At 33.2% G+C, this 27,622-nt stretch overlaps 1 protein-coding gene across 2 annotated transcripts in view; it reads left to right on the forward strand.

Annotated features, from left to right (window-relative positions):
• The first annotated feature begins 13,425 nt into the window (after positions 1–13,425).
• Positions 13,426–27,622, forward strand: part of LOC149837485 (pyruvate dehydrogenase E1 component subunit alpha-1, mitochondrial-like) — an 88,511-nt gene continuing 74,314 nt past the window's right edge. Inside the window, exons 1-2 of one of the 2 annotated variants that reach the window (XM_090006072.1) lie at positions 13,426–14,313; positions 14,909–14,988. In XM_090006072.1, the coding sequence (XP_089862198.1) occupies positions 13,611–14,313; positions 14,909–14,988 (783 nt within the window). In that variant the 5' untranslated portion in view covers positions 13,426–13,610. The remainder of the gene's footprint in view (positions 14,314–14,908; positions 14,989–27,622) is intronic. The other variant, XM_090006071.1, reaches the window with a different exon arrangement.

Consider the following 27,622-nt stretch of genomic DNA (forward strand, 5'->3'; position numbering starts at 1 on the left):
TGTTCATTTTGAAGGATTTTCCTTTTCTTTATTTTCAATTAATATAATTCATTTAAGGGTTGTAATAATTGAATTAATGAAAAGTTTACTTTATACTTAGTTTAGAATGAATGAGCATATAGATTAGTTTTTTTTATTTCTCATAATTAATTATTGCATGTATTTTTCTTTTATTTTTAATTCACTATGGGAAAACACGAATGACATGTGCACCAATTAATAAAGGATAATTAATTCTAAGTAAAGTTTGTATTTACGACCATAGTCAAAATATAAATAATGCTTAGAATTATTATTTTTTATTTAAATACAAAAATCGACTTACACTCTTAAGTTTCATTAAAAAATCATCATATTTGAAAAAAAACATTTTCTCCTTTTATTAGAATCTAAAAATAAATATTAAACTGAAGTATATTTATGGGCATAGTCATAGATATATAGAAATTTAATTTAATTTTAATTCTATAAATACACAAAAATTTATTTCATTCTTTGTTAGAATTTAAATAAAGATTCAAATTATAATATGTTTGTGACCATAGTCATGAATATATTAAATTTTAATCTTGTTTTAATTCTATTAAAGAATGAAATTTAATTTTTAAATTCAACTTCAAACAAAATTCTTTTAATGGATTCATCATTTAAGATAGAAATTGCATCATTTCTTTTTTTCCAAAAATTCAAAAATTTTAAAGTATTTTCCATTTTTCCAAGCATTTTCCAAGTGATTTTCGAAATTCTTTTCCAATTTATTATCAAAACATTTTCACTTTTATGCTAAGTTATTTTCAAATTATTTTCAAGCTTATTTCAAATCACTTTCAAAGCATTTTTAATTTTATTTCAAAACATTTTCAAGATAATTTCAAGTTTATTCTAATTCATTTTAAAAATATTTTCAAACTTAGTCAAAGTATTTTTGAATTTTTAGATTTTCTAAAATGCTCCTTTTCAAAATAACTTTAACTTTCAAATTCAATTTTCCATTCCAATTCCAAAATTTGATTTTCAAATTTCAATTCCAATTTCAATCTAAATCTTAAATTTCAATTCCAATTTTCAAAATAATCTCAAATTCAATTTTGATTTTCAATTCTTAAAATTCAAAATTCATCTCAAATTTCCAATTTTTTATTTTCATTGCTAACTTTCTATTTCTCAAATTCCAAAATTCAATTTTGAATTTCATTTCAAATTTTTAAAGTATCAATTTCAATTTTATTTCTTTCAAAAATTCCAAATTTTGAATTTTGATTTCAATTTCAATTTTAATTTCCTGTTTTCTTTCAAATTTCTAATTCTAAATTTCGAATTCCATTTTCAATTTTAATTTCCATTTTTTATTTCATTCAAACTTCAAATTCTAAATTTCGAATTTCATTTTCAAATTCAAATGTCAAATTCAAATTTTCTAATTTTCAAATTTCAATTCTTTATTTCATTTTAATTCTTGATTTTTATTCTAAATTTCATTTTGAAGTTCTAATTCTAAATTCCAATTTCACTGCTAAAAATTTTAATCTCAATTTCTAATTCCCAACTTAATTTTTAAATTTAATTATATTTTTAATTTCAGATTTGAAAGCTTTAATTTTAAATTTAAAGTTCAATTTTAATTTCCAACTTCAAATCTAATTCTGATTTTCAATTTCAATTCTAAAAGCGATTTCAAAATTCCAAGTTTGATTCTGAATTCAATCCTAAATTCAAAAATCAACTCCAAATTCGATTTTCCATTAATTCAGATTTCAAATGTCTTAACTTTGAATTCAATTTCAAAATCTTCAAATTCTAACTTTCAATTGAGACTCATCTCAAGTTTCAATGCAACAATTATTTTTTTTTTGAAATTCAAAGTCATTTCTAAAAGGATATTTTCAAATCCATTTCAAAATCACTTGGAAAAATCCAAATCTTCAAAGCATTTCCAAAAGCATACATATTTTCAAGTTCAAAATCATAGCACAAGCATGATTCTATGTGAATTTGGAACTTAAAATAATTTCTTAGATAAATTTAGGCAAAGCAAAGGTATAAATTTGATCCTTGTTTGATTACCCCTGATAAAGGCGCCATAAACGATTGAGCCTTATACCGACGAGTGAATCTTGTCTCCCCATTTTGCCACAAATTTTAAAATGTAGGCTAGTTATTTCAAAAATCTATTTTCAAAAGGTCAAGTGAGACCTTGCGAGAGTTTTTCTATTTTCCCTAAAAAGGAAGAAAAGAATTTTTTTTGCAACGATCACACACTTCATAGGGTTTTCACCCTTAGTGAGGTCTCCACGTGGTTGAAAGAGGTGTAAAGAGGCTACAACCAAGTTTGTGGCTCATGTGGAATGATTGGATCGTGCGAAAAGGCTAACTGACTCGCGTAGGAACGGGTTTTTTATGAAAAGTAAAGGTGATCTATACTTCTCTTGTGAAATGGAATTCGTAGCACAAATTCCATTGATTTTTCATAAGCATAGACCCCAAACCAAACCTCACATGCATGGGTTTGGCTTAGGGCTATCAAAATATACAAAAATAATAATTTTCTGGGAGAAACCTCTTATTTAAAACATGTTTTCCCCAACAATCAGTTTCTCAGAAAATAAAAATGTAGATTTTCAAAATACATTGTTTAGGCTATGATTTTTTTGCAAATCTTGATTTTGGTCAGTAGTTTATGATATTATAGATGTTCTATAAAAATATGAGGGATTTCCATCGTCAAAATCCATGGATTTTATAAATTTAGTCATATCGGGTTTTTAAAAAAAATCAATAAAATTAGTAAAATCATGAAATAGTTAATGGATTCCCTACAAATTTTAATTGTAGTTTGTAGAATAGGTACATGCTGATCTTTTATATTTATTTTATATTTTTTATTTATTTATAAAGAAATTTTGTGTGTTAATTATTAAATCACGTTATTTCCTGAATTTATTTCTGAGAAAGTAAGTCATGTGTAAGACGAGTCTATTTTTTTGGCCAAATGGCTGAGAAAAAATAAATTTTCTATTGTGGATTATGTTGTATTAAAATATGTGATTTGAGTCAATTTTTGAGTTAAATAATGCTAAAAAAATATGAGTGTATGGATTCGAGTCACCCGATTTGGCCCCACCCGAATGCATAGACCTGGTATTACAGTTTTTCGGTCAAACATTCAACCAGTAAAATGCTCTTAACTCTCTCATTCGGAGGAGTTTTGATGAGCGGTTTATTGCGTTGGAAAGCCAACAAAATTTCACACCCGCTTTGAATCCTTCTTGTTTTTAAATATTCATTTGCAATCAATGGGTTTTACAATTTTAAGTAATGAGATAAGATCTCGTCATTATCTTTCATGGATTTAAACTCTTAATGCTTGGCATTTATCCACATTTAAGAGTTAGAACTCTGTATAGCTTGATAGAAGTTGATTGGATCATCTTTTTTTAAGCCAATAACACTCTCATGTTCTTGAAAAAAAATAATATAATCATCTGGAATTGGCCTTCTCTTCTCTCTAGTGGATTTCCTTAATGACATTTGTTCTTGAGTTACTTGAGATATTTCTTGAGGTTATTGAGTTTGTACTCCAAGAGTAAAAACTTGATTTTGAATAGGGAGATCTTGAGCATTGTCTTGTTCAGGATTCGTTTGAGCAATATCAAAAATTGAAATCTGATTATTGTCTACAACTGTAGGAAGAGAAATAAATTCTTCTTCAAAAATAATGTATTTTACCTTATTACCTCCCTTAAACTTAGCTTCCTTAAAGAAACAAATGTTTTGTGTCTCAAAAAAAACTTATTTACAATGTCATAAAATTTATAACCCCTATATCTTTTAGAATATTCAACAAAATAGCAGCTAACCATTCTTGAGTCCAGTTTCCTTTCATATGGCCTAGCCTTAATTGGACATTCCTAAATATGAAAATGCTTCATACTAGGCTTCTTGCATGTCTATATTTTATATGGGGTTTTTGTTACTACTTTAGTTGTTACTCTATTAAGTACATAAGTTGTAGTCTTTAGAGCCTTTCCCAGAGGGATTCTGATAAAGTAGAATGATAAATCATACTTATTACCATATCCTTTAAGGTCATGTTTCGTCTCTCATCAACACCATTCATACTAGAAGTACCTAACATGGTGTACTATGGGACGATACTGCATTCTTCTTAGAATTTAGAAAATGGCTCTAGACGTTGTTCACCTGATCCATCATATCTACCATATTCACCACCATGGTCAGATCTGACGGTTTTAATCATTTTGCCTAGTTGAGTTTCAACTTTGGCCTTAAATGATTTAAATACATCTAATGACTGAGACTTTTTATGAATCAAATATAGGTATCTATAACATGAATAGTCGTCTATGAATATAATAAAATATTGTTGACCATTTTATGAAGCTATAGGGAATGCCTACAAATATCCATATGAATAAGTTCTAAGACATCTGTTCTTTTGTTGACACTTATTTTTGTTATATTTGTTTGTTTCTCTTTTATGCACCCAATACAAACTTGAAAGTCAGTGAAATCAAGAGGAATCAAGAATTTCACTTGTCATAAGCCTTTCAATTCTTTGTTTAGAAATGTGACATAAGCGTTTGTGCTATAATAAAGCAGAATTCTCTTTGACTAATTTTTGTTTTGTACCACCTAAACTTGAATGCAATGTTTCATGCTATGAAGCAACAATATTAAGTAAATATAGGTTATCGACTACAACTAAAGAATGAGTTTGAATAAGATTTAAATTAAAAAACAACTTAAACTAACTATTTTCAAATAAACAAGAATAACAAAATTTGTTTAGTGCAAAAATAGAAACCAAATTTTGTCTAAATGATGACATAGTGTATGTTTTTATTAAATCTAAATAACAACTAATCTTTAATAATAACCTAAAAGTCCTTATTGCCCCAACTTGAACTGATTTTCATCGCGCACATTGATGAATCTTTCAGCATCAATTGTCATTAGGCAACTTAGGCAACCTTGCATAGACACACTTATGTGAATGGTAGCATCATAATCCATCCACTAAGTGTGTTGGGTATAGAAGTCCTAATGACGCAGATTAGTGTTGTAATTTGACTGGTGATTTAACTTTAGTTAAAAAATAAAGCAAATAATTCATAAAAACATGCCTAACTTTTTACTAAATTTATAAAATACATGCCTGGCCTATTATAATTTACATTTAACCTCCTAAGTTAAACAAAATTATTAATATACCCTTTCAAAAATTTGAAACTACACCTTACTGCATATGAAAAACCTCTGTCATGATCAACTCCCAAAAGCTGAAAACATAAAAGCTAACCAATCCCAATCTCAACAAAAACTTTTATTCAATCGTTACCACTATTTGTAATGACGGGAACATGCCTAGTGAGACTTAAAACGTCCTTCCACCATTCTTACCTATTTTCTTCCTCAATTCAATGGCTTCTAACAAAGAACTTCAATTCAATTATTACCACCATCTCTATTAGCAACAACATGCCTATGCACAAACTTAAAACCGTTAGGATTGATTTAGGGGAAACATCTTTCTTGATCCCTAAATCTGTTCATACTAAATTAATGAAAAGTTCAAAAATAAATAAAGCATAATGCAGAAGCTTACCCAAATTCATCGTTATATCGATAGATCTTGATGGGGTTTGATCTTCTAAAACTTCTATAGGTAGCATTTCACTCTTCTCTAAACTTAATGAAAGAGACAATTTTCTTTTTTTATGGGAAGGCAAAAGAGAACAACCACTATGTACGGTTTTTGGGACAATAACCTAATTGTAATCACTCTATAAGTCTTTTTTACAATTCAGCCCATCATAAAATAAAAAATTAACATATGAAGGTACATGCGGTATCTATACATTATTATAACCATGCTTTATAAGATGTCATATACCCCAACATATGAAATCACTTTATATGGGCCTTCACCTTAGACAATTTATTATGGGTGATTAATTACAAATGTAGGCTCACATAAAATATCTAACAATCTCTCACTTGAGGCACATATGTCACCATACAATTATGCATTATACAATATCTTTATGAGCTCAAAAATATTGTCTTACCAAATGACATCTCTAACAATCTAGTTTATTGATTATGTCAACATAGAACCAAAGCGATCTTCATTATATTCATCATAATTAGACCCATCAGTGATCACGTATATTGACATGACCAATGACATAGATCAAGTATGGATGTGAAGCATATAAATTACATCTAATGTGATCCAAATATGTCTATTTTCAACTGGTCCTACCTTTTTCTTTAGTAAGATCATAATAAATGAGTAAAGAATGAAATTAGAGCATAAGCCTTATACTAAAGTAATAAAATGAAACTTTATTTTATTGCAGAACATTCAAATACAAACTTTTACTAAACCAGCATATCATTAAATAATATAACACTAATTCGAGCAGTATGCTTGTGAAAGACCTTGAGTGGTAAACCATTGGTAAGTGGATCCATAATTATAGAGCTTGTGTCAATATGTTCAATAGATATCTAACCATTTTGCACTCTTTCTTTAACAACAAGAAACTTGATGTCTATATATTTTGACTTTGACGAGCTCTTGTTATTGTTGAAAAATAGTACTACTGAATTATTGTCATAAAACAAATTTAACGATCTTTCAATATTATTTAAAATCTGTACCCAATGACAAAATTGTGTAACCATATTTTATAATGAATGCCTCATAACAGACTACAAACTATGCCGCCATAGTGGAAGATGCAATGAGTCCCTCCTTAGCACTCCTCCAAGAAATAGCTCATCTGGCTAACAGATAGACATAACTCGACGTAGATCTACGATTGTCTTGGCACCCGACAAAGTCAGAATCAGAATACCCAAGGATTTTTAACTGATTTGACTTCTTGTATATGAGCATATAATCTTTTGTTCTTTGTAAGTACTGCATAACTCATTTGGCTGTATTCGAATGATACATTCCTAGGTTACTCAGATATGTGCCTAACATCCCAATAATGTATGCTATATCTGGATGTGTACACACTTGAGCATGCATATAACTCTCTACAGTTGTTGCATAGAGAATCTTTTTCATATCCTTAAGTCTAAACTGGTGTTTAGGGCACTGAACGAGACTAAACTTGTCTCCCTTAGCAACAGAGATGTCACCTGATTTGCAATCCTTTATGCCAAATCTGTAAATAATTTGTTTGATATAGCACTTTTGTGATAATTCAAAAATACCTCAAGAACGATCTTGATGTATTTGAATTCCTAATATAAAAGAGGTGTCACCAAGATCTTTTATTTCAAAAATTTTTGTCAGAAATTTATTAGTTTCATGTAATATGCCTATATCATTACTGACAAGTAGTATGCCATCAACATATAAAACTAGGAAAATGTATTTACCCATACTGAATTTATGGTATATGTATTTATCAATCACATTCATCTCAAAACCAAATGAGAGGATAACTTGATGAAATTTATGATACCATTGACAAGAAGCCTACTTAAGTCTATTGATAGATATATTTAATTTGCAAACCATTTTCTTTACATTGCATGAGACAAAACATTCTGATTACACTATATATATTGTCTCATCAATGTCATCATTAAGGAATGCAGTCTTTATATCCATTTGATGTAGCTCTAAATCAAAATGAGCTACAAGTGCTATCATTATTATAAAACTATAAAACTAGGAAAATGTATTTACCCATACTGAATTTATGGTATATGTATTTATCAATCACATTCATCTCAAAACCAAATGAGAGGATAACTTGATGAAATTTATGATACCATTGACAAGAAGCCTACTTAAGTCTATTGATAGATATATTTAATTTGCAAACCATTTTCTTTACATTGCATGAGACAAAACATTCTGATTACACTATATATATTGTCTCATCAATGTCATCATTAAGGAATGCAGTCTTTATATCCATTTGATGTAGCTCTAAATCAAAATGAGCTACAAGTGCTATCATTATTATAAAAGAGTCTTTCATAGAAACTGGAGAGAAAGTCTTTGTATAGTCAATGCCTTCCCTTTGAGTAAACTCTTTTGCAACAATACGTGTTTTATATCTTTTCACATCACCATTTGAATCTCTCTTGGTTTTAAATATTCACTTGCAACTAATAGGTTTTACACCTTTAAGTAATGAGACAAGATCTCATCATTATCTTTCATGGATTTAAACTCTTAATGATTGACATCTACCCACATATGAGAGTTAGAACTCTATATAGCTTGATAAAAGTTGATTGAATCATCTTTCTTTAAGCCAATATCGGCCTCATGTTCCTTGAGAAAAATAATATAATCATATGGAATTGCTCTTCTCCTCTCTCTAGTGGATTTCCTTAATGGCATTTGTTCTTGAGTTACTTGAGGTTGTTGAGTTTGTACTCAAAGAGTAAAAACTTGATTTTGTACTCAAGGAGTAAAAACTTTATTTTGAATAGGGAGATCTTGAATATTGCCTTGTTTTGGATTTGTTTGAGCAATGTCAAAAATTGAAATCTGATTATTGTCAACAACTGTAGGAAGAGAAATAAATTATTCTTCAAAAGCAATATTTTTTTGCCTTATTACATCCTTCAAACTTAGCATCTTTAAAGAAATAAATGTTTGCTCTCTCAAAAAGACTTATTCACAGTGTCATAAAATTTATAACCCCTTGATTTTTTAGAATATCTAACAAAATTGCAGCTAAGCATTCTTGAGTCCAGTTTCCTTTCATATGGCCTAGCCTAAGTTGGACATCCCTAAATATGAAAATACTTCATACTAGGCTTATTGTTTGTCCATATTTCATATGGCTTTTTTATTACTACTTTAGTTGATACTCTATTCAGTACATAAGTTGCAGTCTTTAGATCATTTCCTAGAGGGATTCTAGTAAAGTAGAATGATAAATCATACTTCTTACCATATTCTTTAAGGTTATGCTTCGTCTCTCTGCAATACCATTCATACTAGAAGTGTCTGGCATAATGTACTATGGGACGATACCGTATTCCTCTAAGAATTTAGCAAATGATTCTAGACGTTGTTCACCTAATCCATCATATCTACCATAGTATTCACCACCACGGTCAGATCTGATAGTTTTAATCCTTTTGCCAAGTTGAGTTTCAATATCGACCTTAAATAATTTAAACACATCTAGTGACTGAAACTTTTCATGAATCAAATATAGGTATCCATAACGTGAATAATCGTCTATGAATGTAATAAAATATTATTGACCATTTCAATAAGTTACAAGGAATGCCCACAAATATCTGTATGAATAAGTTCTAAGACGTCTATTCTTCTGTTGACACTTATTTTCTTTATGTTTGTTTGTTTCTCTTTTATGCACCCAACACAAACCTGAAAGTCAGCGAAATCAAGAAAATCAAGAATTTCACTTGTCATAAGCTTTTCAATTCTTTGTTTAGAAATGTGACCTAAGCGCATGTGTTATAATAAAGCAGAATTCTTATTGGCTAATTTTTATTTTGTACCACCTGAACTTGAATGCAAGGTTTCATGATATGAGGCAACAATATTAAGTAAATATAGGTTATTAATTATAGCTAAAGAACCAGTTCCAATAAGATTTGAATTAAGAAACAACTTAAACTAACTATTTTCAAATAAACAAGAATAACCAAATTTGTCTAATGTATAAATAAAAACCAAATTTCGTCTAAATGACAGTATAATACATGTTTCTTTTAAATCTAAATAATAATCAATCTTTAATAATAACCTAAAAGTCCTTATTACCTCAACTTGAACTGATTTGTCATAGCCCACATAGATGAATCTTTCAATATCAATTGGCATTAGGCAACTTAGGCAACCTTGCATAGACACACTTATGCGAGTAGTAATACAAGAATTCATCCACTAAGTGTGTTTGGCTATAAAAATTAAATTAACCTTAGAACAAACCAAAGTAAGGAGGATACCTTTCTTTTCATGCCAAGCATGATATTTAGTACAATCATTCTTCATGTGACACTCACTCTTGCAAAAGAAATAACTAAACTTTGTATCCTAATATTTCTTTTGTTTTTTCTGCAATAGAAGGTTCACTACAATTTCCTTATCCTTTTTTATTTTCTTATATTTGTCTTTAGAAGTAACTGTCAAGTGAGCAATTTTTGTCTTTTCTTGTTTTATCATTTTTTCTTCTTGCACAAAATGTGAAATAAGCTCAATTAGAGTCAATTTATCCTTTTGACATTTATAACTGACCTTAAATTTACTGTATTATTCAGGAAGAGATATCAAAACTAAATGCATAAGTAAGTCCTCAGACAACTTTAACTTTAGTGTCTTTAGTTTTAAAGCAAGATGAAATATTTCTATAATGTACTTCCTTATAACCTCTTTACCCTTATACCTCATTGAAACAAGACTCAAAAGGAGAGTGCTTATCTCAATATTTTCATTTTTAGCAAAATATTTTTTGATTTCTTCAAGGAACTTCTTGTCATTAACCTCTTAAGACATAGCGCCCCTAAAGGTTTTCAAAATTGCACGTTTTATGATCATAAAACTCATGTGATTGGATTGATCCCACTTCTCATGGTTCTTTTTATCTTCAGTAGAACTCTTATTTGTGAGAGTAATGGGTTGATCCTCTCGAAATACAAGATTCAAATTCATACTCTTGAGAACAATCATAACATTCTCTTTTAAGTTTTTGAAGTTTGTGTCATTCAAAATAAGGATTAAATTGATATTTGCAGATATTGTACAAGCATAAAAATTTACCAAATCAAGAACAAAACAAAAAACAACAACCTCACAATTAATATACATATTCATATGCATTAATATTATTTGCTATATTTAAACTACGGTAAACACCATCACAAGATACTCAATACAACATTGACATTTAATCTTTTGGTAAAAATGTCAACTTGTAAGTGATACACTTATTATAGTAATCAAACATGGACAATTAATCATTTCAAACAACAACCCTTTCTTTGAACCATCTCATTGTTTATATAGAAAACTTGATAATCATTTCATATTTATTACTGAAAGTATATTTGAGCTCGGCCAAATAGTAATCTTCCTTTAGGCCGATCACTATTCACATGAATCTCAAATATATAAACATCTTAATATTCCAAACAAGTCAATCTTTACAAAAGAGGTTACTTTGATAACATGTTTTAATCAACTCATTTTAGAATATCATACCCTTATGCCAAAGAAGAATACCCAAGTTTGAATATAATATGTGATTACATGCATATGAATAAAAAAAATAAAGCCATAATCCAAATTGGGTCGAAGATATTTGAAGTTAACCCACTACAGAGACCCAAATGTCATACCTGATGGCATGTACTCAATAATAAAAAAATCTTAAGAAATTTTTTTATGAGTTCCAAAGCACATGCGAAGGGGTTTAGGGCCGGTAGGTCGGGTTAGACCAGACCCAACCCACAGGTCAGGTTAGACCTGACCCAGCCAGGGTCGGTCCTTGCAAAGACTGATGGCTTCGAACCCGTCCCCACCCACTGTCGGATACGGGTCACCCGATGGTGGCTGGGGTGCACAATTGGCCCTAGACCATCATCGTCGGACGCTGGTCACCCGACGGTGGATGGGGGTGAACAGATGGCCCCAGACTACCATCGCCGGCCATTGGCACGACGTTCGACAAGGGTGACTAGCTGAGGGCCAATTGATACCTTCAGGCGATCGAAAACCAAAGGGAAGGGCTAGATTGGCCCTTTCTCTGGTTGTCATAATCCTAACGAAAGGGCCAGATCGGCCCCTCCTTTCTCTGGTGTCGCCTGACGACAGGGGGAGGGCTGTTCGACCCTCCTCTCCCTGCGCCCTATCGCTGGATGAAGGAGGGAGCTATCCGGCTCCCTTTCATATTTGACGGGAAATCGGGGAGGCCCATCCATTCCTCCCTGTCTTCTTCTTTCCTGTGCAGGCACCCTACGATGTTTGCACAAAATCAGATGGCGTTTGGCAAGCCGTGCAACATTGTTCGGTGGCATGCGACCATCAAAAAAGGGCGAGCCACCCTTTATGATAGGTCATCGGTCCCATCAACCCTCCAACCATGTCGTCGATTACGATAATAATAATTTATTTTTTATTAACGACCCCTAATGCTAGTGATTAAAGGGAGAAACCGAATACGATGAAATTTCGATGACCCGATAAAAAATATAGAATGATAAAATCAAATATTTCAACGATTTAACAAGAACAAAATGCTCTGATACCAATTGTTGAGATTAATTTAGGAAAAACATATTTCTTGATCCCTAAATTGGTTCATGCTAAATCATTGAAAAGATAAGAAATAAATAAAGCATAATGCAGAAGCATACCCGAATCTATTATTGTACCGATAGATCTTGATGGGGTCTAATCTTCAAAAACCTTTATAAGTAACCTTTTATTTTTCTCTAAATCTAATGAGAGAGATAATTTTTTTCTTAATAAGAAGGCAAAATAGAACAACTACTATATATGGTCTTGAGGATCGTCACTTAATTGTAACCACCATATAGTCTTTTTTTCAATTTAATCTATCATAAAATAAAAAATTAACATATGAAAGCATATGTACACATTATTATAATCATACTTTATAAAAATGCCATGTGACTCAACAATCTAAAATCACTTTATATGAGCCTCCACCTTAAATAATTTACAATGAGTAATTAATTACACTAAGCCCCCATAAAATATCTAACAAAAACATCTCATAATTTCAACCCATCTTCCCCTATTCAATTCAACGGGCTTTGCCCAACAACCCCGGGTCACAATCAATGGGTATAAAATAAAAAACAAAAAGAAGAAAACAATGTTAATTTTCTGATTTACCTTGAATCTTACTGATAGAGGTGCCCCTCAATCTTGTAGTTGCTCTTTCAAATCAGTTGAGCTAGAGCCTAGGGTTGACTGACCAGGATATGCTCAGAAGACGTCTGAATTTACCCAGCCAAGGGTGACGCACCAGAATACATACGCATCGATCATCAGAATTTTCTCAGCCAGAGATCTCATTTGGGTTGAAGGACCAACGAAAGATCAAAAGTGAGAAAACGAGTGAACTAATGGTAAAACTGACTTTCTATGTTGTTAACGGCTATTTAACTACAGTTAATTTAACAAAGCTAGTGTGAGGTGCATGTTTGATATACAAAACTTAAAGTGAGGCGGTTAAATATAATTTAATAAAGGTTAATCATGTACTTATAAATATGCCAAAAGGTAGCATGTTTTTGTGAATTATTAAAAAAATAAATGTAGACCTTGTTTGGAAGTTTTCAGAAAAAATAGTGAAAATATTTAAACTTTCAGAAATGTGAGACAGATTTTAAAATTATGAACATACGGTTGGCCTAAATGAAATATTCGGAAAAAAACATTTCTTCATAATTTATTCCCGGCAACTCATTTGGTGTGCTTCGACTTTCTCCTTCGCGGAGATCTCTCCATACTCTCTGCAACTCCCACCCCCAAGATCCCAAACGAAGACGAAATCCAAACAGGAACTCTCAAGTAAAATCAGGACCAAAACCCACCCGAAAACATGAACTCCTTAGCCCGCGCCCGGTCCAAGCTCCTGAACCTCTCGCCGATCACCGCCACCGCCTCCCTCCTCCACCACCACCGCCGTGGGTTCTCCACCGACGGCGACTCCACGACGCTGACTATCGAGACGAGCGTTCCCTTCGTCGGGCACAAGATCGAGCCGCCCTCGCGCTCTGTGGAGACGACGCCAAAGGAGCTCCTTGGCTTCTTCCGCGACATGGCGGTGATGCGCCGGATGGAGATCGCCGCCGACTCGCTCTACAAGGCCAAGATGATCAGGGGGTTCTGCCACCTCTACGACGGACAGGAGGCGGTCGCCGTCGGCATGGAGGCCGCCACCACCCGCCGCGACTGCATCATCACCGCCTACCGCGACCACTGCATCTTCCTCGCCCGCGGTGGAACCCTCTTCGAGGCCTTTGCCGAGCTCATGGGCCGTCAAGCCGGCTGCTCCAGGGGCAAGGGCGGCTCGATGCACTTCTACAAGAAGGAGAACGGGTTCTATGGCGGGCACGGAATCGTCGGCGCCCAGGTTCCCCTCGGCTGCGGCCTCGCCTTCGCGCAGAGGTACGTGAAGGAGGAGGCGGTCACGTTCGCGCTCTACGGCGACGGGGCGGCGAACCAGGGGCAGCTGTTCGAGGCCCTCAACATCGCCGCTCTCTGGGACCTGCCCGCCATCCTTGTCTGCGAGAACAACCGCTGTGAGCGTCTCCCCACCCTCTCTCTCCCAATTGTTACAATTTCCCCTCTTTTCCTGTTATTTTTTTTTCATTTTCTTTCTTTCTTTCTTCATTTGGTATTTGAATCTTGGGGTGACTGTGGGGCTTGGTACTGAATGGTGCTTCATTGGTTGTTTGCGAATTGTTACTCGTTTTCGTGACTTGGGAGAATTGAACTCGTGGAGTGATGATTCTAAGGTTTTATATTGGTTTCTTTGGTGATTCTCGAAGGTGGAATTTTGAAGTATCTAGTGTTTTCAGGATTGTTCTAATACTTCGATTGATTAGTTTACGAATTGGTTTTTGTTTGGCCATCAAGAGTGACGGATTTGATTCGGTTGCATGAAATTCTTAGGTTTTTTGCGTTGGTTCTATTAATGTCTATTGATGGTTTCTGTTGGGAAGTCAATATCTCTAAGCCCTAAAGTGATCCTAAAAATTCATTTTGGCTTTTTTAGGATTTCTCTTTTTGTGTATTTCAGGTGAATATTGTCCAACTTTTGATAATGTAGGAGAATTATAGATAGGGTCTCTATTTGTTCCAGAGGTTTTGATTGCTGGATTTCTTTGGTTGTAGATGGAATGGGGACATCAGCTTCGAGGGCAGCAAAGAGTCCGGCTTACCACAAGCGTGGGGATTATGTTCCAGGGTTAAAGGTTAACTATATTCTTTATAAACTCGCCTCTCTCTTTTTTTTTTTTGGTGTAGACTGAAGTTACAGTCAACTAGTTGGTAACTACTACATCCTTGCCCTCTATGGTGTCATCTAACTTGTTAGATCTCAACATGTTTGTATGGCACTTCATGATAACTGATGTGCACATATAGTTTCCACTCATTTACGAGATACCAATATATGACACAGATTTGAGACATGTTTAATTAGTTAGAATGTTAATAATTGTAGATATCTCATATGATGAACTATTTGAATTGCAATACATGAACTATTTGAATACTGGTGCAATATTTGTGGTGGGAAATTTTCAAAGAATTTTCATATGAAACGTCCATGGAAGCGCCACGTGAGGTTTTGTGATGTTGGAAGAATTTAGTAGGTATTTCTCTGAACAAGTCATTATTTCTGGCGTTACATCAGGTTTTCAAATTTTGGTCATTGTGACGATGTTAGGTGCTAATGCTCTCTACTTGTTGTCATCAACAGAATTAAGGTTTTGAAAATAAAATTTGTTGTTCCGAATGTGACTGACTGTATATGCTTATTTTATAAATAAGGGATGTTACCCTGTCTTTTTCTTTCCTGTTTTGCAAGAGTGGCAAATCAATTAGCAACTTTGATACTTATCTTCTTTTATGTAGTCTATTGTGCGTGCTATCAGTCAGCTCAGCCATTTGCATTTGGGGCTTTAACCATCTTCATCTAGTTCGTTAACCACTTCTGGAAAATGGAGTCATTGAATCTAATTTTAGACTTTGTCTTTGTCGAGTTTCTTCCATTCCTAACTTATACATTTGCAGTACATAAATGGAAAATATTAGTCTTTGGGAGCAATATGGTTATCAAGCTTGGAGGAGCTGGCTGCTTCTCAATGAATCTAATGGGCTCAATGATAGTTGTAGTATTCAAGCCTTTGTTTTCAAATGAGCATGTTAATAGTGAGATCTCTAATGTTTTAGAAATGTGGTTTTGCCTATCGAATTCTTAATAATACTTTTCATTTTGGGCGCAAATGCTTAGCTCATTGATGGAAGGGAACTACAGATAAACAAAAGCATTGCTTTATCTCCCTTATTTACTAGTGACACATTCTCTTTATTTAGCAGTTATATTTGTTGTCCTACACAAATACACGTGGACATGATATAAATGCACTAATACACGTGGACATGATATAGGTTGACACTTCCTTTTCCTGTCAAAGGATACAAAAGGAGTTACATTGAGAATTTCATCCCTTTGTGAGTTTGAAACTTAACATGTACCCAACCAATGCAGTTAGCCAGGGTCACTAGTTATTGTAGGAATTGATTTAATGGATGAAGTTTTACTTGTGAAAATGTTGGATATTACAAGGTTGGATGATATAGCTGGAGCTGGATGTTTAGGTCACACTATTATCATAACTGAGTGCTCTTAGGTTCAAATCCCATAGGGGTTATTCCCCAGCTTGCCTATCACAAAAGAAAAATAAAGGTTGGTTGCTGCCCAATAAGTATAGCAACTGATGGGTGAGAATAATAAGGGCAGCATCTGGGATCTTATCCATTCTTTTGACATAGTTCAACTGCTTTAACAATGACAGTATAAGACTTATGAAAAGATGATAGAGCATCTAGAAATCTTTCTTGAGAATACTTTTGTTGGGTAATTACTGGAGATGATAGTAGATTTTTGAATAACATTGACCCTGTCAACTCTAGTTATGGAACTCATGGGGTTGGATTTTTTTTTAAATGGTGAAATATCTTTCACATGAACAGCGTTGATGTTAATGGATGCTATTTTGTCAAGGCTTCAAGAATAATTCATAGATTGAAATGAGTTTGTGAAATTTGTGGAGCACAAAAAACCATTTGTTGTTCGATGAAATTATCCTATGAGGAATTGAAGTATCTTTTGAGAAAGAACTTCACAGAGAAAGATGGACTATAGGGGACTTTTTGAGGTTATGAACCTTGTATGGTGATGTTCAAGAATCCTCTTAATACTGACAACTTCTAAGTAGGCTGTTAAATTGACAGACAAACTGCTATTTGTGGGCATCATTTGGGAGTTCATCCTTTATCTCAAAGAATTGTTAGTCTGTCCCTCTTGTTGTTTTAGCTGCCTTCTACTAATGAGCTGGGTATGGCAACAATTAGAAAAGGTGAATTGCACCATTTTGCAATGAGGAAGTACTTGGATGGAAATTCAATCACATGACACACCAATTGATATCTGTACCTGAACTGTCATTCACACAGTTCTGCCAACTAAATGTTGCGTTAGGTAAATCTTAAATCATGTTCCCTACATTAGTCCTTGCTGAAAAGATGTTATTGCTCGTTGCACTTTTCATATTTTGCCTTTTTTGATTTAACATGGAGAAACCACACTATGGTTCGGACAACCCGTTATGGGATGAGAGGTGTCACGGTGACTGTGGACCTGTATCATATCACGAAATGGTGCAGAACCCAAGACATTCTAAATCGTAATCCAAATGTCAAATCAAAATACATTTGAATACTAACAAGATACAAACTAATACAAATTTTGTGAATAAATGATTTCATTTATAATGATCATAAAAAATAAATACATAACTTCACTACAAAATGCACTCAAGAACACTAAAAAATATCTAGAACTACCCATCCTTCTCTCAAAAGTTACTCATGCACACACCCACTTATTTATAGAGAAGAAGGTAGAGAAGAGAGAAAAGGGAAGTACCTTTCTAGTTGTTGGAGAGGGTCCAACGGCTAGAAATTTAGCGGTTGGACCCTTTCCAAGATCTAGTTCTAGCCGTTGGACCCTTCCCAACATCTAGAAACAGTCAACCGCAGTTGACTTAGTCAACTTAAGTTGACTATAATATATATATATATGTATATATATATATACATACAAAAATACATCCATCTTAACACCTCCCTCAAACTTACATTGACTCATTGTAAGTTTGAAATTACAAAAGAAGAAACCCGTTACACAAAATGTCTTCGAAGACTTCATCAAGTTCTTTCATTTGGTGCCTCTTCAAGGATGCTCAATCATATGCTCCATTACATAAAAGATCTTCAATATCATCAATTCTTGATATTCTCGAAATGTCTTTAGAATCATTCATACCGCCATTATTTGGAGAACCTATAAAGAGGGCAAAACAAGAGCAATTTAATAAGAAATAACTATACTTATATACTAAGCATATAAATATAAAATATGAATAAAATATTTAATAAGTCAATTTAACATTTTCAAAATCATAAGAATTGATTTTGAACAGTCGTTAACTTCATACATGATAGTCATTGACAAACTCGACCATAATAGAATAATATTAAGGGATGCAAATAATTATAAAGTTATTTTATGAAAATCATGCACATATATATCTATCATAAAAAGGACATGATTATTAAAGAAAAACCTCACAAAAGAGTTAAAATCACAAGACAATTTTACATAGTAGAAGACATAAAAGACGAGTGTTAAAGAAATATTATTTTTTCAAAAGATAATACCAAATGTCAAATACACACAATAGCCACTATGGGCATACACATAAGAGATTTCACTAATAAAATGCTTAGAAAAACATGTAATGAAATATGCAGAATTGCAAAAACAAAGTGCAAAAGCACATTCAAGTCTAAGCATGGACAACATAAAGACACAATACAAAGACAAAAGTGCATAAGCATAAGTCTACTATGGGACAATACAAAGAGCCAACAAAGTGCAACACCAATAAATAAAAGAATATATATTTGTTTATGGAATATATGGTTGAAAAAACATAACCTTATGCAAATTATGCAAAACAATTAATCATGGAATAACTCATTCAACTAAAGCATATACAATGCAAAATGCATGAAAATATTTCAATCATTTCTCATAAAAGAGTAAATGAATTTAGAAAAATTATGAAGAGATTTTAAAAATCTCATACATCATAATGAATGAATTTTGCAAATTAAAATACTAGTTTGACCACCACAAACAATCACCTCGTAGGCATCCAAACCGCAAACATCAAGTGTATTACCGAATAGAGTAAGGACATAATCGTCATGCCACTAAAGGGCCAAAGACACACATGAAGATGTGTTTAAACATCTCTTGTCTACATATAATGATACTTAAAAACAAGTGTATCAACGACTAGAACAAGTGCATAATGCCAACGATGGGCTAAAATCACATACGAAGGAGTGCATAATGCCAACGATGGGCTAAAATCACATATGAAGGTGTGAATAAACATCTATTGTCTATATATAATGACACTAAAAAAATAAGTGTATTAGTGACTAGATCAAGAGTATAATGCCAACAATGGAATAAAATTACACACAAAGGTATAAATAAACATCTCTTGTCTACGTATAACGACACTAAAACAATCAAGTGTATCAGTGACTAGATCAAGAGTATAATCGTAACAATGAGCTAAAATCACACACGAAGGTGTGAATAAACATCTCTTGTTTACATATAATGACACTTAAAAAAGGAACTTAACAGGAGGAAACACAAAAGGTAAGAGAGCTTGTAATAAAAACACACTAATGTTATCAATAAAATTATCAATTTTAACCATCTTTCAAAACACTATGGTTTAAAAAATAGATAACCATCACAGATAAACAGAGTTATGATCATCTATAATAACAATAGCCCTACAACAAATTAGTGATACAACACACTCAGATGAAGAGATCAAACAATTGTCAGTTAGAGTCAAACCATAAGTTGACAATCTAAACTGACATAAAACGAAATGCACACAACTCACCCCAGCAACATTTTTGAATAAAAAATAATCAGGCCAAGAGAAATGAAGTATCATATAAAATTTTGTGATGGACACAACAAATGTCATAAGAAAACAATAAATACTCAAAAATTCATTTTTCAAATAGGTGAGTTCATAAAAGGAATCAATTTGAAAAGACTATTTTAAATAAAAAATCTAATAAAGAAGATGAAATCTTAAAATGAATGTAGTGTAATCATATGCCCAACAATATGTCCCATGACAATTTTTACAATCTTTAATAAGCAAACAAAGATCATGCTTAATTCTTTAAAAATGAATTCATAAATCCACCAATCAAGGAATAAGTGCACTAAGGCACATCGGATACAAAGGATCTAGTTACTCTCAAAGAGAAGACAAGAACAATATATATAATCTTAAAAAGAAGCCTTTTAGATTTAAACCATAAGTCTACTATGAAACAACAATGACATGTAACATTAAGGAAATAACACATATAAAGATTCTCGAGGAACTATTTATAAACCCAAAAGCATACATAATTATCACCAATCATGAATACCCAAAGCAATAAGATAATCTAATAACTTATAGCCACATAAGCTATACAAAAGCTATGAATTTTAATACTACATACTAAATATCACTCACAATGCATCAAATATCACCTTCTAAGGGGCATAAGCACAAGAACCCACTAGGAGGCAAAATACAATATATAAGGAGAAAACAAGTTAATATTATGACATACAAAATGCATTCAAGTATATGTTAACAAAGCATCCAATGCAAGTCATTTGTAATACGAATGACAAAGAAAAATGAATACAAGTCATATATAAAAATATATAAGATCATTATAATCAATTGAGGATGTTTTTTAAAGAATTAATTTTGCCCAGTGAGAGCAATATCTTAAAGTCAATCATTGAAGTCACATAAAAATATGGGACATGAGCATGTGGATATGAGAGCATACAAAATATCCATGGTATTACCAAAGAATTAAAATTATAAGACATACATTATATAAGAATTTAAATTTCTTAACACATTTTTAACATAAAATTCACATAATATACATAATAATCATACATTGATACATGCTTAGGGGCACCAATGATCGTTATGATAAAACAAAATACATACAACAAAAAATTAGTATTTTGCAAACAACATGAAAAACATATAAGCATAATATTTAAGATTTTAAAGAAAACCACATACTCTTGTAAGATATAATTTTCATGATGATATTTTTCAAAAAAATATACGTATTAATAATCAAAACATATATTTCATGTAAACATACAAACAACAACAACAACAACTACGCCTTCATCCCAAAACAATTGGGGTCGGCGATATGAACCAAAAAAGAAAATCATTCTGGGTCTTCCACATGAATCCTTCTCCTCTAATCATTTCTATCCAATGCCATGTCCTCGGTGAGGTTTAAAGCATTCATATCCTTTCCTATCACCTCCATCCATGTCATCCTAGGCCTACCTCGATCTCTTTTAACTAATATATTTTCCCATTTCTCCATCCTTCTAACTAGAGCATCATTAGGCCTTCGCCGAATATGTCCAAACCACCGTAAACGATTCTCTCTCATCTTATTTTCAATGGGTGCAATGCCTACCTTCTTACGTATCTCCTCGTTCCGAATCTTATCTTTTATTGTATTTCCACACATCCATCTCAACATACGCATCTCAACTACACTCATTTTTTGAATATGATGTCTCTTGGCAGCCCAACATTCCATACCATATAGTAAAGCGGGCCTAATAGTTGTCCTATAAAACTTTCCCTTCAACCGCAATGGCATTCTACGATCGCACAACACTCCAGTTGCACTTTTCCATTTCATCCACCCAACCTTTATCCTATGATTTACATCTCTATCAATTTCTCCATACTTTTGAATGATAGATCCCAAATATTTGAAAGAATCATCCACCGGTATTTCTTGCTCACCAAGCTTCACTACACTCCCATCACTACTTCGTTGCTTACTAAACCGACATTCCATGTATTCTGTCTTACTCTTACTCAACTTAAAACCTCTTGCTTCTAATGTCTGTCTCCATAATTCTAACTTAGCATTAACCCCAGCTCTAGACTCATCAATCAAAACAATATCATCAACAAACAACATACATCACGACACATTTTCTTGAATTGATCTCGTAAGCTCATCCATTACTATAGCAAATAGGAAAGGGCTTAAAGTAGATCCTTGATGTAACCCAACCGTTATAGGAAAATTGGTTGTCACCCCTCCACAAGTGCGGACATTGGTTACTACTCCTTCATACATATCCTTAATTATACTAATGTACTTGAGAGAAACACCTTTCTTCATCATTGTCCACCAGAGAACATCCCTAGGTACTCTATCGTATGCCTTCTCCAAATCAATAAAAACCATATGCAAATCTTTGTTCCTCTCTCTATTTCTCTCAATAAGTTATCTAAGATGTATAGCTTCCATAGTTGATCTTCCAGGCATAAAACCAAATTGATTCTCCGATATCATGACAACCTTCCTCAACCTAGACTCAATCACCCTCTCCCAAAGTTTCATAGTATGACTCATGAGTTTTATACCACGATAGTTTGTGCGATCTTATATATCACCCTTATTCTTATATAGCGGCACCAAAGTACTCTTCCTCCACTCATTAGGCATCTTATTTGTCAGCCAAATCTTGTTAAAAAGATTTGTCAACCATTCTAAACCTTTCTCTCCCAAGCATTTCCAAGCCTCGATAGGTATACCATCTGGGCCAACTGCCCTTCTTGATTTCATTTTCTTCAAAGCCTCTGCAATTTCTTTCTTTTGAGTTTTGCCCATGAAGTCACGATTCATCTCATGAAAAGGAATGAAGAAGTCTCCAAGATCTTGAGCATGACTTTCATTAAATAGCTTATCAAAATAATCTTTCCATCTCTCCTTAATCTCTTTATCTTTGACTAAAACCCTTTGCATCTCATCTTTGATACATCTAACCATACCCAGATCCTTTAATTTCCTATCTCTCATCTTTGATAAATATCCTTCTTGCCCTCTTTGGTATCCAACTTGTCATAAACCTCCTTATATACCTTATCCCTTGCGTTCCGAACTACTTTTTTAGCTTCCTTCTTTGCTATCATATACTTCTCCAAATTCTCATTATCACGACTCTTACTTATGTAAACATGTTTACACAAAAATATATATTAAAAGTCAATAAATTTTCATAAGTTCTAATTTTAATTAACTTAAAAACATATTCATTTTTAACATATTAATAAATAGCTACTATATTTCAAGTACTTCTTTTTAATATATACTATAAATATTTAAAGTAAAGAATCCAAAGAAAATACATACCAGAATATGAGAGCCTTAACTCTAAGCCGATTATCAATTCAAATCTTTCTTTTAAAGCACACACACTAACAAGATACCGAGACCCGGACACCTTGCTCTGATACCATGTCACGAAATGGCGTTGAACCTAAGTCACAGGGATTCGGCCAACCAAGTGTCACACTCGCGTCGACGCGACGCGGGTGCAGGTGCGGCACCCGGTGCGGTCAACACACCCAAGGTCATTTTTGTCCAGGTTTTAGACTTAAAAAAAATTTGCCTGATGAAAAGGGTTTTGAAGAGGAGGATTAGGGCAATTTTTTTGCCCTAATCCTCCCTTCCTCTCCTTCTGAAGCCGAAGCCGATCGTCCTTCACCGTACCCCACCGCCGTCGCCGACCGCTTCGCCGTACCCCACCGCCGTCGCCGACCGCTTCGCCAGACCTCTCTTACTCAGGTACACTCTCTCACTCGACTCCCTCTGCTCTCCTCCTCTCCTCTTTGACTTCCCCCTGCTCTCCTCCTCTCCTCTCTGACTTCCCTCTGCTCTCCTCCTCTCCTCTCCGTCATTTGCTAATGTTGTGATTTGATTTTTTTATGGCTGATTTATGTGATTTTGTTGTTGGCTATCGGGTTGTTAACATTGATCGTTAAGTAGAAAACAAATTATGTATACACAATCTGTTTAAACGTTTCCTTTGAAATAAAATATTTTTTATTAGATTCCTGTAAATGTTATCGTTTTCCTAGTACTTGGCGTCAAACTGATTCTCTGTGGAGTTCAGTTTTGACGTCCTCTAATGTTTGACATTAATCCTATGTCCTTCCTAGTGAATGGTTTGATTTAAAAAAATAGTTTTTTTTTGCAAATATGATTATTGTTCTTTCAATCCTGTTGAGATAAATATCTAAAATTTTGTTCGTCCATTCTCTGTCATTTGAATGCAATATTGAAAGTTTGTTTATTGTGAATATGCTTAGAAGATACTGCAATAGTGCATGCTTCATTCTATGTTTTTATATTATTGTTGCAGACTTGCAGTCTTGAATGTGCATTGAAAATTCAGAATAAATGTGAATTTGTCCAACTGATTCACATTTTTTGATATTAGCCTGTCTGTCCAACTAAAATTTTGGTAATGCCTATTAAAATTGACTTTTATTGCTTTGAAGTTTGCACTTAATGTGGTTTTTACTCTTTTCTATTTCTCACATATCTTTGTTTTCAGTTGTCGTATATCGATTCCTGCTTTGCACTCAATATTATAAAATCTTGATTGTGTGCATAATTGATTGATTTTAATATACGTTATAACTTTTTTTGTGTTTTTAGGACAAAAATGATGGATAAAGGGAAACGACTTGCATCATCCTCATCCTCACATGTGACTTATGCTGCTAGTGTTGCTAATAGTTGCAGTGAGAGTGATGATGCGGGGCCACTATGGGTACATGTAGATAAGCTTGCAAAAACTGGAGGAGGAGGTTGTGGAAACAAGAGATTTCAATGCAAGCTATGTGAAAGGGATTTTGTTGGGTCTTACACAAGAGTTAAGGCTCATTTATTGAAGATACTAGGACATGACATTTCAGGATACAGAAGAGTTGATGAGGCAATGCGAAAACAATACAAAAAAATACAAGAAAAATATGAGAAGAGGAAGACAATGACTGATTCTTGTGCAATTAGTGTGCCATTTTTAAGCCACCAAGAAGATGCTCAAAACAAAAGAAAAGTGAATGTAGGAGGTAGAGGAAGATGAACGATACAAACATCATTCAATACATATGGAAGGGAGGAGATAAATAAAAAAGTAGCGAGGTATTTTTATTCTAGTTTACTCCCATTTTGCATCTTTGAGATTACATGGACAAACGTTACTCACGAAAGAGGAGGATAATATAGATCCTATTACATGATGGTCAACATTTAGATCAGAAACACTTCTTATCCAACGTCTTGCATTGAGATTGATATCCTAGCCTGGTAGTTCATTATATTATGAAAGAAATTGAAGCACATATTCTCAAATCCACAATATGAAAAGAAACAAATTCACCAGCAAGCGTGCAAAAGATTTAATATATATTCATTCAAATCTTCGACTAATTTCGCGAACCAATGATGAATACAAGTACTAATTTGCTCTGTTAGTTATTTAACTATTTCTTAGCTTTTCATTTAAATATACTTGTATTTAACATTTTCAAATTGGGTTTGTAATGCAGACAAAGATGATCCAAATTTTAGGATGTAAACCCAGAAGTGTGTGTCTTAGAGGGAGAGCATGATTTCAACATTACAAACATGGATTTATCTGAGCTCAGCCTTCCTTCTTACGATGCATTTGATGATGAAGAAAAAAATTATTAGGATCCATTACCTCATCATATATGTTGTGTAGGATATACTTTTGGTATGTAATTATACATTTTTTGTTTCTTTTGTTAGTATACTATATAATTTACTTCTTTTTTGCTTTACTTGTTTGATTGTTTTTATAATTGTGGTGGTTTTTATGTAGAATAAAATTGTAGATTGTTAATTTGATTTATTACATGCATGATGATGAATTGATTTGATGATATTGTGATAATTGCTTTTATTTCATTAGTGTCAATGTTGTTAACTGTTAAAACATAAAAAGTCTATATATATATGCCTCACCCACACCCAAGTTTTTTGAAAGTGCCCCACCCCCGCACCCGCACCTGCACCTGCACCCATGTGACATAGCATGAAACCCAAGACATTCCAAATCGTAATCCAAATGCCAAATCGAAATACATTTGAATATACTAATAAGATACAAACTAATACAAATTTTGTGAATAAATGATTTCATTCTTAATGAACAATAAAATACATAAAATATAAATACTTAAAAATCTCATTACAAAATGCACTCAAGAACATTAAAAAATATCTAGAATTACCCATCACTCTTTCAAAGCTCACTCATGCACACACTCACTTATTTATAGAGAAGGTAGAGAAGAGAGAACTGTTTTTAGCTGTTGAAGAGGGTCCGACGGCTAGAAATCTAGCTGTTGGACCCTTTCCAACAGCTAGAAACAGTCAACCTCAGTTGACTTAGTCAACCTAAGTTGACTATAGTATATATTTTATATATACAACTATATATATATATTATATATTATATTAAACAAGGGAATTGTTTCCCGTTTGGCTTTCACCTTGCGGCAAAGGACACACCCTGGGTATATATATTTCCCGTCTGTTCCTCTTGTTAATTTGTATTAGTCCTTGTCACAATTCCTAATGGAGAAATGGACTTCAGAAAATATCTCAGCCTGTATCATAAGTTGGGCAAGTGTGACAATAAACTTGCAAAGTACAAGTGGGCATATAAAACTGTGATTCTGATAGTTCTGGCTGGTGAGAACCTTTTGGATGCAACATGTCAATGCTTTCTATCTATGTCACATGGGTGCGGGGATTCGGCACTTCCAAAAAACCCGGGTGCGGGGGTGCGGCAGGGGAAAAAATGTGTATATATATATATATATATATATATATATATATATATATATATATATATATATATATATATATATAAGGGGGTCCGGGGGTTCCCGCGGCGCGGGTCGGGGGTCCAGTTTTTTTTGCTGGTGTGTTTGTTTGAAGACTTGTTACCCACGTTCTGCTTGTTGTGTACATTGGCGCAACGGGACAAAATTGATGAACCGAAAGGATTGGCAATCTGATCGGCCCAACCTGCTGCGTTCTGCTGACTGTCATGATTCAATCATGTCTGAAACTCCCTGGTCTTCACGAAAAAAAATATAAGCGAAAGGTTTGATGTGGTTTGTTGGAGAGAGAGTCTTCACAAGGCCTACGACTCCACCGCCACTGCCACGCCACTGCCTAGGGTTCTTCAAATTTCATTTTATATACAATTGCACACAGATGACAACTAAAAGAAATTTATTGGATTTGACATGTGGAAAAGAGAGGTCTACACAAGGCTACGGCTAGTGCACCCGCACCTGCACCCATGTGACATAGCATGAAACCCAAGACATTCCAAATCGTAATCCAAATGCCAAATCGAAATACATTTGAATATACTAATAAGATACAAACTAATACAAATTTTATGAATAAATGATTTCATTCTTAATGAACAATAAAATACATAAAATATAAATACTTAAAAATCTCATTACAAAATGCACTCAAGAACATTAAAAAATATCTAGAATTACCCATCACTCTTTCAAAACTCACTCATGCACACACTCACTTATTTATAGAGAAGGTAGAGAAGAGAGAACTGTTTTTAGCTGTTGAAGAGTGTCCGACGGCTAGAAATCTAGCTGTTGGACCCTTTCCAACAGCTAGAAACAGTCAACCTCAGTTGACTTAGTCAACCTAAGTTGACTATAGTATATATTTTATATATACAACTATATATATATATTATATATTATATTAAACAAGGGAATTGTT

This window comes from Nuphar pumila, chromosome 5 (genome assembly GCF_984573655.1).
Source record: "Nuphar pumila chromosome 5, dmNupPumi1.hap1.1, whole genome shotgun sequence".
NCBI lineage: Eukaryota > Viridiplantae > Streptophyta > Magnoliopsida > Nymphaeales > Nymphaeaceae > Nuphar > Nuphar pumila.